At 47.0% G+C, this 16,999-nt stretch overlaps 1 protein-coding gene and 1 long non-coding RNA gene across 3 annotated transcripts in view; one reads left to right on the top strand and one right to left on the bottom strand.

Moving 5' to 3' along the window:
- The first annotated feature begins 4,527 nt into the window (after positions 1–4,527).
- Positions 4,528–16,999, top strand: part of cdk18 (cyclin dependent kinase 18) — a 33,538-nt gene continuing 21,066 nt past the window's right edge. For both annotated transcript variants that reach the window (XM_028997390.1, XM_028997389.1), the window contains exons 1-2: positions 4,528–4,681; positions 12,503–12,638. In XM_028997390.1, coding sequence (XP_028853223.1) covers positions 12,521–12,638 — 118 coding nt within the window. In that variant the 5' untranslated portion in view covers positions 4,528–4,681; positions 12,503–12,520. The remainder of the gene's footprint in view (positions 4,682–12,502; positions 12,639–16,999) is intronic.
- Positions 14,022–16,753, bottom strand: LOC114800252 (uncharacterized). The gene is made up of 3 exons (XR_003751363.1): positions 16,403–16,753; positions 14,864–15,098; positions 14,022–14,761 (listed from the first exon to the last, which is right to left on the bottom strand). It is a non-coding gene; the product is annotated as an uncharacterized LOC114800252 (long non-coding RNA).

Genomic DNA, 16,999 nt, shown 5'->3' with positions numbered 1-16,999 from the left:
CTCATCGGTTCCACCTGCAGTCTCTCCTCCATCCTCAAACCAAAGGCCAGGTGGAGAGGGTCAACCAACAGCTGGGGCCATACCTGCGGTGCTTCACAGCCAACCACCAGTGCACCTGACCACGCTACCTCCTGTGGGTGGAGCTGGCCAACAATCTCCAGGTCTCGTCTGCCACGAGCTACAGTCCTTTTGAGGCCTGCTACGAGTACCATCTTTTGCATGAAATCAGGGTGCTGGATGGCGAAAAAATTAAACGTCCTTGTGCGGGGTTAGTGTGTGTTTAATGGGATGGTCGGTGTGGGCAGGAAGTTCCTTTAATGAAGGTGGTCCTGATGAAGTGTTTCGTGTGCTGGAGGTGCTGACTCAGAAACACTCTGGCCCCTTGCTTTCGTATATCAGGGCTTTTCAAAGTGGGCAAACACACAGGAGCGGTGTGCTTTCTCTGAGTCCTCGTTGTTATTTGCTCATTAAAGATTAACCCGAGACCTTGTGCCAGCTCCCTGAAATAGATTTTTATTTTCTGGCTATTCCACCAAACTCTGGAGTATTAATGCGAAACTCAATGTCCATCTGTAGAACAAGTTCATATTTTATGTGTGGAGTTGCTGTATAAGGTACCATCTGGTCTTTATAGCAGCATTTCAGCAGAACTATACAGCATCATCAGCTGAGGTGTGTCTCGCGGCCTTGAATCTGTTCTCATCGGTTCTTCTTCAGTCATAAACAGTTTTGAATTCTTTAGTTTAGAACCTTCTCTTTCTAGGAGTTTGATGGTTCTGAACATTGACCTTCGGCCCTGCCAAATTCTCACAACACAACAGTCTGTTGTTTCAGTTGAATAGCTAATGTCACTGCAGGCTCATCTACTGCAAAAAAGGGTAAACTATGATTAAATAAGGTTTTCTGAGCAGCCAGAGCCTCAAAATACATCATGTTCTACAAAATAAATTATATAATGACAAAATCTTCTTACACCTTGTATTTTAACCACTGAAAGATAAGCCTGTATCATATTTTGACCACAAATGCATAAACTGTATTTTGTTCACAGAATTCCAAAGCAATCATTTTATTTTGAGCCAATTAAAACCAGCCCCCACCATTTTGCGGACAGAAGGCTGTATTGCATGAAGTTCAGGTAGTTATTATGTCAACAAAATGCATTGTCAATGAAGAAAAAGTCGTCAGTTTAACCAATGATATATTGCATTCTGACTTTCTGTGGACAAAAGTACTTTTTACATTACAGACACATTAGACTTTTCAAAAGAACTTTTTGTGGTTGACATCATGCATTTTGAAAATGAGAAGACTTTTATGTCATTGACAAACTATAATTTCATGGAGGAAATTACTTTTGTACATTGACAAAATGCATTTTCATGGATATTTTGTTGATGATATAACATTTTGTCAACAAAATCGTTTTCTCTAAAAATTACAGCTTGAATAACAGCTTATGGCTTTTGTGAACAATATAAAATGAAGACTTGTGGACAAAACGAACAAGGTGTAAGTTGATTTTGTCTTTTGAATTAATATAATGTTGAATATATTTTATGCATGGGAATAAACCCTTGACGTTCTATATGTTTCATCATGCATGATGAGTTGAATGTTTCTTAGTAACGCATTTTCATTGTATTGTCTGTGGTATTCACTGTTTCTGATCCAAGATCTCTTTGAGGACTTCAGATATTTGTCACTATGACTAGGCCAAGGCACCTCCTCAACAGTGGATCACAGGTGAGTTTCAAAAGGCAAAAAACAGGAGGTGGTTTAAAGCTCACTGAATCATGAGCACCATAAAGCCCTCAGCAAAACATGTGTGAGGCGTTAAGGGCAATTGTCTGAAATGTAAGTGCTTGCCTGTCATCTCATACATAAGCATGACCACGATGCTCCAGCCTGAGGGTCATCTTTTACCCGCCGTGGCACGGAGATGCTTTTTTCTCTGACCCCAGTCAGGCTACAGCGCTGCTCATCCCCACTCTGCGTCTCGGCAGGCGGAGCCAGGAGAAAGCCTCAAGGTGGATTCGAGCGGCGGAGCCGGTCGAGGGGCAGTGCTGACGGCCCTGTAATGAGTTTTGCGGAGCTGCTAGCTGTCTTTCCCCTTTATTATGCCGTGAATCCACCGACTCCATCTTCAGCTGTGATCCTGAGTGCCTGCAGGCGAGAAGCACGTCTGCGCACACACGCTCAACTCGGATGCCGAGCGTAATAAAACGAATGGTGAAAGATGTCTGAGGTGGCGTCTACAGCGAATACTGATGTGCTTATCATACTGCTGTGAAAAAGTCTAACTAATTATCTGCTGGTCAGGTTTAATAAAGGGAAATTAAGTATAATGGATTATCCTGGGTATGTTCCTTAGCTGCTCATTAGGTTGCTTAGCAACACGAGTTTATTTAATGGGGGTGACTGAACTGTAATGGTATGATCGGTATTACAGCTCAGTGCCATCTGATCAGCAGCTGGACCAGGACTCTTCATTTCATTTATTTTGGGGGTTTATTAAATTGTTGTGATGATAATATCCGTAGGTTATTCTAACACTTTTCCCGCCGGAGCTGCCAGCATCCAGATTCAATGATATATGAATCCAAGCCAATCTAATCTAAGAAATATGCTAATGCAATAACTATCACCCCTTGGGTCAGCAGTGGCCTAGCGCATAAAGAAACAGTTTTGTAAGCAAAGAGTTGCAGGTTCAAATCTCGAAGCACCAAGGTTCCACTGAGGTCCCCTTGATCAAGATACCATCCCCACACACTGCTCTCTGGGCACCTTTCGTGGCTGCCCCACTGCTCACCAAAAATGGTAAAGGGTAAAGTAAAGACCCACATTTTGTTGTGTGCACTGTATGCTGTGTTGGGACAGGACGGCGCCAGCGCCCACATCTTTCGGGGCCACTTCCACGACTAAGGGGAGTGCAGGGTCTGGGTGTTAGGGCACGGGTGCAGTGGTGTATCACAATGACCATCACTTCACTTTCACTTTTGCATTATTCACAAACACAAAAAGCCATATATAGTCATAAAGGGATATGTGATTTTATGATTGCAATAAGAAAAAGCAATGGATCAGCGGGAGAGCCTTGATGTTCTTTCTTTTGTTCACAAACTGAAATGTCCACATGTCTTCTTGGAAACAGGGTTTGTCTGTAATCTTTTAGTCAGTTATCAGTCAAACTTGTTGATTTGATCTGGCATGTGTTCATAGAAGATAGCCGGCGGATGCTGCTAGATCTAATGCACTAATTAATGAAGCTACAACAACATGAAGGTGAAAGTGAAGTGATTTGTCATTGTGAAGCACGGCAAGCACAGCACACGGTGACACAACGAAACGTGTCCTTAGCATTCAACCATCACCCTTGGTGAGCAGTGGGCAGCCATGACAGACGGACGGTGGGGACGGTGCTTTGCTCACCTCAGCTGTTCAGGATTCGGACGGCAACCTTCCAATTACGGGTCTGTTTCCTCACACGCTAGGCCACCACTGCCCTGAAAATTTAAAGCACCTGGTTTTCCCAGGTAGTCTAAGTACTAACAAGGCCCAACCGTCCTTAGCGTCCAATATCAGACGTTCTTCGGCTGGTATGGCCTGGTCCCTTGTCTTGCTAATTGACAGCTATCACATGAGAAAGAGGATCTGATCAGTATCTGATCTATGTTGAGACTATGAGTGAAAGTGGCTGTTGTTGTCATTGTGATACACAGCAAATACACGGGATTTGAACTCACAACCCTTTAGTATCGAACTTCGTATCGGCTTCCTTGCCCTCTGTGCCACCACTTCTAAGGAGCAGGATTTCCATGGTAATCAGTTTCACTTCACACTGAGAGTCATGTTTTAGGTAAGAAGCGTTCCTATCGACTTCTTGCTCGAGACGGAGAGAAATCCTGCTCTGCGGAGCCCCTCCCTTTCCCGCAGTGTAAACATGCAGGTCTGTAATGGTTTCATGAGAAATTGTGTTTTCACACAGACACAGTTTGCTTTGTGCCAGTTAATTATGAGGACAGTATCAGTGTCTGTATTACTTAATGATTTAAAAAAAAAAAAAAAACGGCATGCAAGTGAAGATAACAAGTTTGTTGCTTGGACACGGAGCCATATGGCTGCTAGTTATCCAGGAAACAAGTTTTCACAGATTTTACCAAATGGCCAGAACATTTGGAATATATTATTACATTTAAAATGCTGATATTTTACTCCTGAGGAGGAAAGCAACAGACTTAGATTTTTTGTTTTTGCTTGTTTTTGTAGGGCACATTGTTGAGTGTTGGTGAACACACACACACACACACACACAGTGGGATTTTGCATTAACTACTGTACAGAGTGCTACTGTAACGCAGCTCTCAGCACCAGAGTAGAGGGAAAGGCTTGCGCCATGCTGCCTCCTGATTGGCCGTTGCTATAACAATAGGGGTGGGAGCACAAGCAGCTGGGGGCGGACACAACCTCCTGATTATAAAATGCTTCTGAGAGACGAGGCTCATTTCTGTTTCTGTTTTTTTTTTTTTTCTTTCTTTTTAGTTTCCTCTTCTCCTCTCCGCCTCCCTCTCCCCCTCCTCCCTCACATCGTCTCAGCTGGACGGTCAGAGGGTCGGAACCTGGCGGTCTCCAGGAGAGGATTACTGCTCCCTCGGTTCCTTCAGCATCTCCAGCCTCCGCCGTGAGTCCCTCTTCGTCCGCCTGTCTCTCCCTCTCTCTCTGTCTCTCTCTGTCTCTCTGGTTCCAGTTGTGGTGTCTGTACTTTTTTAATCACCCGACGCTGTCACGCTGCACTGCGTTGCACTGTTGGTGACGACCCTGCACGGTTCTGCACTGTCATTTTGTTGTGTGTGTTAGAACACTGCCGATCTGCCCGTCAGCCCAACTTTGTTCACTGGTGATGATTGTACGGTCCCCCCCCCTCCCTCTCTCTCCCCAGAGTACAGGATAAAAGAGGAATTGTTTCCGAGCTGTCTGTCTGTCTGTCTGTCTGTCTGTCTGTCCGTAAACGAGGAAGGCACCACACTCCTCCCTGCGGTTGTGCTGCGTTGCCGTGGCGATGGGGAGCCCGGGGTCGAGCCGCCGGTGGTGGCACTGTAACTCCGACAAACACAGGTCACTCGGAACCCTTCCCGCCTGCACCGCGTCCTGCAGCCCTCTGGCCCGTGCCCGGACACCTGGGCCTGTGTGGAGTTCCTGCCGGGAACCTGACTGTGTTCCGTGTGTTTACGTAAGGGGCGGAACCCATGAATGCATTTCTCATCAGCCGGCCCATCGCCGCACGTTCCTCTGGACGTTTGGGTTTGACCATGTGATGCAGTGTTGTATGGTTTGTGAGTAGCTGTGTGTGTGTGTGTGTGTGTGTGTGAGGTTATAGCAGTGTGGGGTGTGTGTTTATGATTGCGTGCTGTATGAAAGTGCGCGTTTTCTCACTTCTCCCACTGCGTTGTGTCGTGCCTGGAGCTCATGACCGCTGTTTTCGCGCTGGCGCTCTGGACCCTGCGACTGTTTGTTGTACAAACATGATGGTGGCAGCGGCTCAGACCCATTACACTCCTTCCTGTGTGTGTGTGTGTGTGTGTGTGTGTGTGTGTGTGTGTGTGTGGTACCGGGCGGTGTGGGGTCAGCTCCACTCGGAAGTGGCTCAGCGTTCAGCCGGCTGAAGGCCGCCCGGTACCTGGCACCACCTCTGCGCCGAACTCGATCTGTACGGGGCGCAAGCCCCTGATTATGCAGCTCGGCCGCCTTTCTCTTCCTTTTTAGGAGATGAAAGAACGCGGAGGGTTTGTGTCTGATTATAACTACTCACATTAACATGTTCATCCAGATCAAAGTGATTTACTGCCAAAAATATGTTCCCAGAAAGGACAAGAAATAACAAAGAAACACAGAATAATGCGCGGAACGTAAAGGCCCTCATGGACTGGGTGATGACCAGCAACCAGTGTGAGGTTCCAGGTCTGTTCCTGTGCCCTGTAGTTCAGTTCTTTACTTCCTCGTTGCTTCCCAGTTCCTTTGCGTGTTCTTCGTCTTCTCCACCTGCTGCATCTTACCATTGTCCCCTGTTCATTTTGTCCTGTTACCCTGAGCAACTTTTCTTTGGCTTCCTTTCTTCTGTCTTTATTAACCTGCACTTCTCCTTTGTGCTTCTGTTCTGAGTGTCCATGGTCCAAAGCGAAGGAGGTTTCTCCAGATGAAGCACCTTTTAAAGCCTAGTCGTGAGTTTGTATTCACCCCACTGGAGAATAATGTCTTATTCTTGCAGCTCCACCATATACAGAGAATTGCTCTGTCTATAATATGACGTGCCGTTTGACACAAAGGACCTCTGGTGAAGTGTATAACATGTCAGAGACACGAGTGCTCATCATTCACGTAGGTTCCGTCGGCACTCGTGGGCTAAACCCGAGAAATGAGTTGCTGGTTGTTGGGCTCCCTCAAGCAACAAGATTCAGTATGAAAATATGAAAATATATTATACAATATAAAATAAAGCCGGGCAAAAAACAGATAATACAGTACAGGAACCCAATTTACAGAAATGGTTTCTCTCATCATCTTCCAGTGAGCCCTGTTAAAGGCATTTTCAGTGAAGCAGATGTTCCGAATCCAAAAGACCTCCTACATTTCTGCAGGACATATATTATATATACAGTGCAATAAAAGTGCTGGTGGAAGTCAGGCATGTCCTGATTCAGCAGCCTTATGACCTGAGGACAAAAGGCTGTAGAGATTTCAGCAGACTGGGAAGAGAGTTACTGAGGGTGGGAAGAGCTTTTGATGATCTTGCCCGCGATGGATGTATATGTCCTGTACGGAACTCTGGGCAGCCCTGGTAGGAAGCTCTGCTGCCTTGGCCACTCTCTGCAGGACAATTCCTGAACCACTGAGTAACGCTTATGGTCATGATGTGCTCAAGCAACTAAGCAGAAGGCCTTTATGATGGCAACATGGACCCAATATCCTCTCAGCCACCTAAGGCGTTTGCCTTGAAGTTGAAGCGGCTTAAAGTTGCTAGCCATCTTCTGAACACCTCACCATTGGAGTCCTGCTAATGAGGTCTACAATCCGCAATCCAACATCCAGCACCTTGACGGTTTGGGACCCTTGATTTATGAGTCCCACCAGGCCAGTGGTGGCATTGGAGCTGTGGGTGGCCAGGTAGTTATAGATTTAGATGTCTTTCAGTAGGGGGCTCAGAGGGCATCCACGTGGAGACCTAGCGTTAAGGGTGTTGGTGCCACACAGCTGGTGCTACTTGGGCTCCGCCTGTCACGAGTCCAGAATCCAGAATCTGCTCGGCTGGTCGGTGACCCAGATCAGGACATTCCTTCTTGTATTAGAGCTCCTGCTGGGATCTCACTCTGGCTTCTGTGGTGGACGTTTCTGACTGGAAACACGCCTTAGACTGATGATGTTTTATCATCAAAGTCGTTTTTTTTTTTTTTTTTTTAGAGAAACGGCCATTTCTGGCTGCTCATGCGCCAATGCACAGGAAGCACGAGGAGCCACAAATGGAAACACTTCCTTATGACCGTGTGTTTCCTGTAGCAACGTCTGGTGTGTGTGTGTTTGTCCTTTGCTTCTATTACACACTCTAGCCTGATCTGCAGGTCACTTATGCCACATAAACAAAAACAAAACAAAAAAGATGTGTGTGTGTGTGTGTGTGTGTGCGTGTGCACGTGTGTGGTTGTGTTGTGTTTATTAGCATTATCAGATTATTTCTGAAAACTCACCGGATCTCAGGCACAAATCTCCATTGGAGACGACGTCTGTTTACAAGGTTGAACACAATTTCCCTCTCTCTCTGTACACCAATAACCATAATATCAGCCACATATGGTCATGTTTCAGTTAAAAGAAGTTCAAAGAGCTTGATGAAGCGTATTTACTTGTTATTATACGAAACAAGAACTTTAAAAAAGACTTTGAACCGACTGGTTATTTGAAATTCATTGTGATCACCTGTGAATCAGAATACCACAAAGTCACAGGTTCAAGCCCCACTTACTACCATTGTGTCCCTGAGCAAGACACTTAACCTCCAGGGGGGGACTGTCCCTGTAACTACTGATTGTAAGCCGCTCTGGATAAGGGCGTCTGGTAAATGCTGTAAATGTAAACGTTTTTGATCCATAACTGAAAGGCTGTTAATGGACTAGTCAGGACTCGGTACTATCCTTCAATTCAGAGCTGAAACCAATCCTCTTGTCTCCCTGATGAAAGTCACCATCATCGTCATCTGCGCTCTCATCGCATCTCCTCGTTGTCAATATTGCATGAGGCTGATTAGGGGGTTATTTTCACCTCTGTGGATCTAATGAACTGGGCGGAGCTTGACTGGATGAACGTGCTGAGGTCCTCTCAGCAGAGCACCGAGGTGCTGCTAATGGCGCCGCTGAAATGTGGAAGGGCCGTCGTGCCGCCGCGGTCACTATAGAAACAAATGACAATAAGAAGCAAGAGCTGCGTCTGCATTCCTTGCTGTTCTTCATGTTCCCCCTGGAGTCTATTTTCGGGCCATGAGATGCACACCTGCAGAGCGCCTCCTCCCACACCACATCTCCGGGCTCTCCGGTTCTCTGAAGTAGCCGTTGCCGTACAGTCAGAAGCGGGACTGGGATGCAGCGATGGAAACCCTGACGCCGTTATTGAGGACACTGGCCTGCAGAAAGCCACTGTTGTTGTGGGGTGAGACGCTGGACGTAAGCAAACAGGTCATTGTCATCGCCTCACGCCAGGAGGCGGAGCATGCTGGAGCTCCTCCCATAACATTCAGATGCAGATGCATTCATGCGCAGGGATGGTTTGGTATTTTTACCAAAAAGGAGCACAAGTTGGAACCTGAGAGATGTAGTAATGATGGACGACGGACGTGTGAGATGAAACTGGTTGTGAAGGCGGCGCAGCAGTGGTGTAGAGTGCGGTGGAGTGATCGCTCTAGGTGATGGAGTCAGTGGCCTGCTGAGAGATTTCCAGAGCAACAGAGCAAATGCTAATCTGACTAACGCACTCACGCACACTCTCAGTTTAACTCTATGCTGCCTAATTAACAGTGAAATATACGAGATTCCAACATTGAAACAGGAAGGTTAATGAATCTGCACCTCGGAATGTGCAGGATTGGGATAAAAGGGCAGCTTGACCCGTAGATGTCGATGCAGGGACTCAGAATCCAGCTGCAGCTTTAATACCTGAACGTTCCCCCGGGTTCCTGCGCAACTCATCTCGGTGGAGCAGTTGAAGGGCACGTTGGAGCACCGCTGGCCTTTTCTCAGAGCTCCATTCTGCATGAATGAGTGCTGGAGTCCCCTGGGCTCTTCTCTGTGGATCTGGGTCACGTTCGCCCCCCCCCCCCCCCCCCCACACAAATATGAATTCACATACGGAGCGTGAGGGGGGAAGGACGGTTGAGTGACCTGACGAAAACAGAGGCTTGTGATATAATAAAAGCCATTTTCATCATACATACATTCATTTTATGAAGATAACTGGGACCCATTCAGAATATGGAAGAACCAGGATAAAAAAGACAATGGGTTCCAGACATATTTTAATATTTTAGACAGAAGAGGGACCTGAGAGGGACCTGAATGTCATGATGGCTTCTTGCTGTGATCCGTACAGGGTCGCAAGTAGACAGAAGTTGAAAGGCCCAAGCACTGATCCCTGTGGAACCTGGTCCCCTTAAGACACTGAATAGAGACATTTAAGTAAAGCTTGTAGCTGTTTGTGTCTCCAGCTGCAGGCTGATTGGACAGAAGGATGATGGATCTTGATGAACATTTCGTCATGGTTGAAAGTGTTGGAGAAAAGCAGACAAGAGGCTTTTTTTTCAGTTCTCTGCGCCAGGCTCTTCCACAGATCTTCTACTGATCAACGTTTTCACACTGGTGGAGGTCCAAAGCAGCAGAGCTCGGCGAGACAACAGGCCGACAGACGGACGGAGCGATGGGCAGCGGGTTAATGAAAGGAGCGGCGGGCGGGAAATGAAACAGATGGGGGCAGGAGGGGCGGGTGTGTGGGCCGCGGGTTTTTATTTTCCTCCGGCCCTAATGAGCAGGAGAGCGAGGGCCTTCCAGTAACGTGGTGCTGGGTCTACCACCAAAGATTTATTTGTTCATTTTAAATCGCAGCTCCAGGTCACACTGATGACATATTTCAGACCTTCTGTAAAGGCACCAATTAAAATGGCCAAACACTGAGAAGTTCCCCCGTTCTTCAGATGCCGAAAGAGCAAGTGGCAGCTAATGTAAGGAAGTGGGTGTGGTCTCCCGCTCGAGGGCATCATGAAATTGTTTATGCCCATGTACTGTATGTGAATTTAATGAGTTGCTCTGAAATAGAAACAACTTGCGTTCCTCAGGTTGGGCTTTTGATGTCTAATGAGCGGGAAAATTGTTCTAATCCGAGTCGTGTGATCAGTGATTTGAGGCCACGGAACCACGCCGAGTTTATTTATTCTCCATGAGAACCCAGAGCAGTGGCACAGCAGATGGTTTCTGATTCGGGAGTGCAGCGCCGGGGCTCAGATCTGAATCATCTCATTATTTTCCCCTCTACTTTCCTTGCAAAGTTGTGCACGCTATGACCCCATCCGAACCTGACAGCGTCCAGTGGGCGTGGTCTCCGTCTGACTCTAGTCCAGTCCGTGTCCATGAGATGGATCTGCTGCAGGGTGTTTATGTGAGATGTACAGTCAGGTCAGGTGTGATGTTTGATCTGAGTGTAGGGCTGGTCTGCACCTGCTGCAATTCTCCGTTTTGATCTGCTGTTTTTGCTGATCTTCCCTGTTCAGTCTTTTGTTCAGTCTTCATTCTTCTTATATTTACATTCATTATCCAGTGTGACTTACAACCATTAGTTAGAGGGACACTGTCTTGCTCAGGGACACAATGGTAAAAAGTGAAGTTCTTCATTCAAGTCTTCTCCTCACTGCCGGTCCATCTGTTTGTATAATTCCTCTGTTCCATCATGCAGAAGCAGGTTTATTGTTGACCAGCATTTCACACTCAACTTTTTGATGGTCAAGAGTGCCCATCCAGCCTCCCATAATGCACTGCGTGATTAATGCAGTGCGTGTGCTCTTTTAAAGGCTATTTTCAGGATGGAAGAACGTGATTCCTTCTGGTTTGTGTCGAGCGCCGGTGTGGGTGCTTCCCCCCACCGTTCTTTCTGCCGTCGGCCCACCTCTCACGCCGCAGCTCTAATAATCGGCTCCTCGTCGGCGGTGAGGAAAAGTCATCGTTCGACACTGAGTCACTGGTTTCCATTCCTGGAGCGACTGGTACCAGAGAACCGCTGCTGCTCCTCTTCTCGTTCGTTCAGGACTGGCTGATGAGGAGAACCCAGCGATAAAGCAGGAAACGATCCGTCTCTTGTCCGGTTAAACGGTGGTGGAAATGTGTGGGGTGCCCCCCCTTCAGCCTGAGGATTTAATTCCCCGAAACACCCTCTCCGGGATCAATAAAGTGAGCTTTTAAAAATAAATGAAAAAGGTCAGGATTCAGTGACCTTCAGACGTCGGGCTGTTCTCGCTCCATTTCCTTCTGCTTCCTGGCTCTTGTCTCCTTATTGGAGTTCATCTGTCTATCTTTTCCACCGTCGTAAGGGCACTTTTTACACCGAGTGGCCAATTCCGTTTCTTTCCTCGAATGTGGCACAGTTCTGATCTGCCTGGCACAAATCTGGCAACAGTTCCCACGTGGAAATGCATTGGATGCAAATTGGATCTGCGCAAACGTGACTGCAGCGTAAACAGGCAGGCGGCATCTCTCCGCACAGCATGGTTCACGTGCCGTCAAGGCGCGGCCATTCGTTAATCCAGAGACCCTTCTCGCTCTTCGGACGCATGCACAGCTCGTGTTGGTCGGGGACATGAATGAAAGTCCATGCAGCCACCAGGCGTCACTACTCAAGTGTGACTTCCTTTTTCTCTCCTGAACAATGATTTCTTTAGACTCTGTGACGTTCAAGGACATCATCATGTTCCCTTCTCACTCCTTCTATCTACACATTGTATGATAAAATGTTCTAAAAGTTGTAATGAATGAAACTTTTGGAAGTGACCCGGTCAGCACCTTTTCATGTTTAATGATAATCTTGTTGAATCATAATCGCTGAAGAAACGTGGCATTGTTTTTTTTATGTTAAAATGTGGCTAGAGTTGACATATGACAATAGAGTTGAGCTTGAGGTAAATTTGTATTGCAACTGAAATATTTTTTGCAGTAAAATTGGTGATTTCCGACATTATAAATGATGTTATTTCAGTTGAACAGTAGAAATGGTCCAGCTCAGGCTGGTCAGATGTTATTGGAGTGGAGCTGAAGGCTCATGGTCCCAAGTGACCGGTCTCGTGGTGAGGCCTGACCGCTGCGCTGGCGTTAATCTTCACCTCTGTCCTCTGTTGAACATTTACTCTTAGGACCAATGTTTCCTGATGTGGGAGGTTTTCTCTCCTTCCATTCAGACCTTTCAACTCCTTCTCTTCCCTCAGGATCTGCAGTTTGGCGCCATGAACAAGATGAAGAACTTCAAGCGCCGCTTCTCACTGTCCGTGCCAAGAACGGAGACGATCGAGGAGAACGAGTTCACCGAGCAGATCAACCAGCTCAACATCCGGCACAATGAAGGTGAGTCTCTTCCCTCTGACGCCAAATTCTGGGCTATGGAAGTAGAACATTGGCACAGGAGTTGCAAACCGGGAAAGATCAGAACAGCACGTGTCTCAGCTGGGACCACAGTTCACATTTCAGAAGGCTTCATTGGAAGGCGTTTCTGTGAATGAGCAGCACTCAGCCAATCCACAGCGCCGTCAGGTTTGCTTTATTTAATGTTTTACATTAAAGAAACACTTTCACATTTTATGACTCTCACTTAACCATTATTAGCACTGTGGTGGCCGTCGGGGGATTTGAACCTGTGAGTTTATGGGCCGCCCACAATCAGAGATCTCTGTGCTCAGAATCATTTACATTTACAGCATTTACCAGACGCCCTTATCCAAAGCGCCTTACAATCAGTATTACAGGGACAGTCCCCCCTGGACTGGGTCTTCGAGTTCTTAGGCGAGTGTGTTACCCACTAAGCTACTACCACCTCTATCATCAACACACAGATTAAATAAAACGAGTCTAGAGATGCAGTGGTTGGTTCCGAATGAGTTTTTTGAGCTCTACAATGAAAAAATAAAACACTCAGCATAGTTTAATAGAGCAAACTAATATTTTTTAACTACTGGAATGAGTAAAAAAAGTACATTAAACAAATAACATCTACTTTTTTCAGTGTATTTGTGTTTTGATTGGCGAGAGCAGAATGAGTCCAGAAACATACAAAGTCAAACAAGAACAATAAGATCTGAAAGAGTTAAACAAGATCCGAGCCTCCAGCTCTCAAGGATCTGGCGTGGCATGTGAAAGTGAAAGTGTCATACACGGCAGCACAGCACACGGTGACACGTGTCCTCTGCTTTTAACCATCACCCTTGGTGAGCAGTGGGCTGCCATGACAGGCGCCCGGGGAGCAGCGTGTGGGGACGGCGCTTTGCTCAGTGGCACATCGGTGGCACGGTGCCGTTTAAGGATTTGAACCCACAACCTTCGGATTATGGGTACGCTTCCTTCCCCGCTGGGCCACCACTGCATCCTGAACCTGGACTCAGGTCATAGCTTTGTGTGTATTACATATGTCCATGTGGTAAGCAAACAGAGGTTTTGAGAATAATGTTGCCAGATTGGCCAGGTCGGATTGGACGAGTCTGATAAAAAAAAAAGGATCATCACAGACCCACTTCAAACAGTTTAGAGGATAAGATGTTGTAGAACCTGACAGCGTTTGGCAGGAAAGACCTTCTGAATTTCTCCGTCCCACAACGTGGTTGCCGCAGCCTGCCACTGAAGGAGCTGCTCGGTGCTGTCAGGATCTCCTGCAGTGGAGTGGGAGATGTTGTCCACCATTCTCCTGTCACTCACCACCTCCACTGGGTCCAGAGGGCGTCCTAGAACAGACCTGGCCCTCCGGATCAGCCTGTTCAGTCTCTTCCTGCAAAGATGCTACCTCCCCAGCAGACCACACCATAAAAGATGGATGAGGCCACCACAGAGTCATAAAAGGTCTTCAAGAGTGGTACCTGAACCTCCGTTTCCTGCAGGGGGCATCAGAGTTGTGAGCCCAGTCCAGTTTACTGTTAAGATGAACACCATGGTACCTGCACACTAGGCTACTACCACTATACTGATCGTTACTTATACCGTTCATCATACTGCATGTGAGACATCAGTGTGCGTTTTGCACGTCCACTGCTGAAAATGTAAATTCTTTGCACAGGCTTCTTAATAAATGGCAGGGAGTGGACAGGGCGTGTTATTACCTAGATATTACATCTGAGCACCCAATGCATGCAATTCTCTCTCGGATCTGATTCCATATTCATTCAGCTGCTCCTGCTAGGGGTCACCACAGTGGATTTGGTGAATGGATTTTTCCTGAATAAAAGGGTCAATGGAAGGACGTTTTCATATGATATTCGTTCATATAGGTCTCCACAGCCTCAATGTCCAGACCCTGGATGTTCAGTGGCTGTAGTGGAGGATGTTTGTGCCTGTGGAAGTCTACCAGAGTCATCAGAGAACTTCTGTAGGAAGCAGTTGGTGGAGTTGTAGGAGAAGTCTGCAGTGTAGATGGTGAATAGGACCGGCGCCAGAACCGTTCCCTGTGGGGCTCCCGTACTGCAGACCACAATGAGTTGTGTGTCCTGATAGACCAGAGAATAAATTATTTTAAAAGTGGGGAAACAGTGATTTGTGGGAGTTAAGAAAAAGTGAGAAAAGTTAAATATAAATTAGTGGCCATGTACCCTATGGTCACCGCTGGAAATATTCCCAATTTCAGGAGCATCACTTGTTCCCACAGAGCCGAAGCCGTTAGTGGTCACATACAGCCTGCACTAATGATGCCACGGTGACTGTCTCCTGGATCAGATTTCTGTCCGGTGAATCAGAGCGAGCTGAGAATTTTTCAGTCCATCTTCAGTCATCATCAGAGGTGCAGAGCTCAGGAACCGAGGATGCTGTGAACTGAGCTGGTTTCATCTGTGAAATGGGTTAAACAGCTAAAGAGAAGCGCAAACTGGCCAACTCCAAAAGTAGCAGGAAACGGGAGCGCCGTTGGTGCAATTATGTCACGATTAGCAGGAAGACTCTCGGCGTGGCGGAATGCGGCGTTATGCAAAGTGAATGAGTCACGCAGAGCAATTTCCATCCTGCCAACTTGGTATGTACACAGCCCCCTTCGTGAATTAAGGCATGGTATTGTCCCGTGAGATCAGATAAGCAGCGAGCAGGGACTCAACTTGGGACAACCTGTCCAGCGATGGCTGTGCCCTCGCTCTCATACACCACCGATGGCCACTCCGCCCAACATACTGAAACACTGATAATTACATTTTGCATTTACATTTTATGGCCTTTACCAGACGCCCTTATCCAGAGTGACTTACAATCAGTAGTTACAGGGACAGTCCCCCAGGACACACTCAGAGTGTCTTGCTCAGGGACACAATGGTAGTAAGTGGGATTTGAACCTGGTTCTTCTGGTCCATAGGTGAGTGTGTTACCCACAAGGCTACTACCACTATACTGATCGTTACTTATACCGTTCATCATACTGCACGTGAGACATCAGTGTGTGTTTTGCACGTCCACTGCTAAAAATGTAAATTCTTTGCACAGGCTTCTTAATAAATGGCAGGGAGTGGACAGGGCGTGTTATTACCTAGATATTACATCTGAGCACGCAATGCATGCAATTCTCTCTCGGATCTGATTCCATATTCATTCAGCTGCTCCTGCTAGGGGTCACCACAGTGGATTTGGTGAATGGATTTTCCTGAATAACAGGTTCAATGGATGGAAGTTTTCGTATGATATTAGTTCATATATTTTATTCATTATATGTTTAATTCATTTTTTTTTCAATCACCGTGGCCAGTGTATGAGTTGCCCCTGCTTCAGTCCATTTTCACCTGAATGGGTTTGTAATGGCCGTTTGGTTGATTAAATTGATGCCTTTATTTGCAGGATGTTGGTCCACTCACTGCTTTTTTAAACAAAATCCTCTGCATCGCTCCGAGCTGCCAGAACGTGTGGGTGGCCTCACGGTTTTAATAAGGGCTTTTTAATAAAGGGGAGCCTGTGGATCCTGTATGTGCTGTTATTTCATTTGAAACACGCACACACACACTGCTGACAGACGAAATGATGGAGAGGACGTATCAGCACATGGAGCTGTGATCATAACCTGAATACAGAAACAGGAACGTGTGATCATGGCTAACTGTGTGTGTGTGATCCTGAAATAGCCGGGTGTGTAAGTCTTTATTTCCGAATGTACGCACCTTGGCAAATCGCATCAGCCGTGCAGAAATCAGCCGAGAGATGTAAACCCCACCTTTCTCCTGCAGTCCCCACAGTACCTGGAGTCCAGCGTACTCATGGAAGAACGCAGCGAGACCCAAATCATAACGGAACCGCTGTTGATCGTATGTGTTGTACGGTAATTTCTGGTCGTGTTGATGTCTGTTATGGACTCTCTGGACATTCCTGTGTTGGTGTGAAGCTGCATGTCTAAATAAAGATGAGCTGTATAGTGGAAACACAGTCAGCAGACATATGACGCTGCTGGGCCGAAGGAAGGGCGCACGTTTATATTTAGCGTCTGACTGTTTAATGAGCTATGGGGTTAAAGGTCAGCCCTGGCCCACGGGGACAGACAGACCTCGTCCCTCTGCTCTTATCTGCAGGAGCCTGGGAGATAACAGGCGACGTGTGGACGGAATTAAACCCTGAAGCCACCGCGCTACTCACGCGTGAGACGCACACGAACATGAACGTTGTGCAGACATCTCGTCCCGCCGCGCAGACACGCGACAAACTTGCGTCCGGAGACCCACAGGAACATCACATGAACTTTAACACCAGCAGAGCTTCACTGA

Source organism: Denticeps clupeoides, chromosome 12, assembly GCF_900700375.1.
Source record: "Denticeps clupeoides chromosome 12, fDenClu1.1, whole genome shotgun sequence".
Classification (NCBI taxonomy): Eukaryota; Metazoa; Chordata; class Actinopteri; order Clupeiformes; family Denticipitidae; genus Denticeps; species Denticeps clupeoides.
Note: the sequence above shows the minus strand (reverse complement) of the source record. Positions and strands in the feature narration are given on the sequence as shown.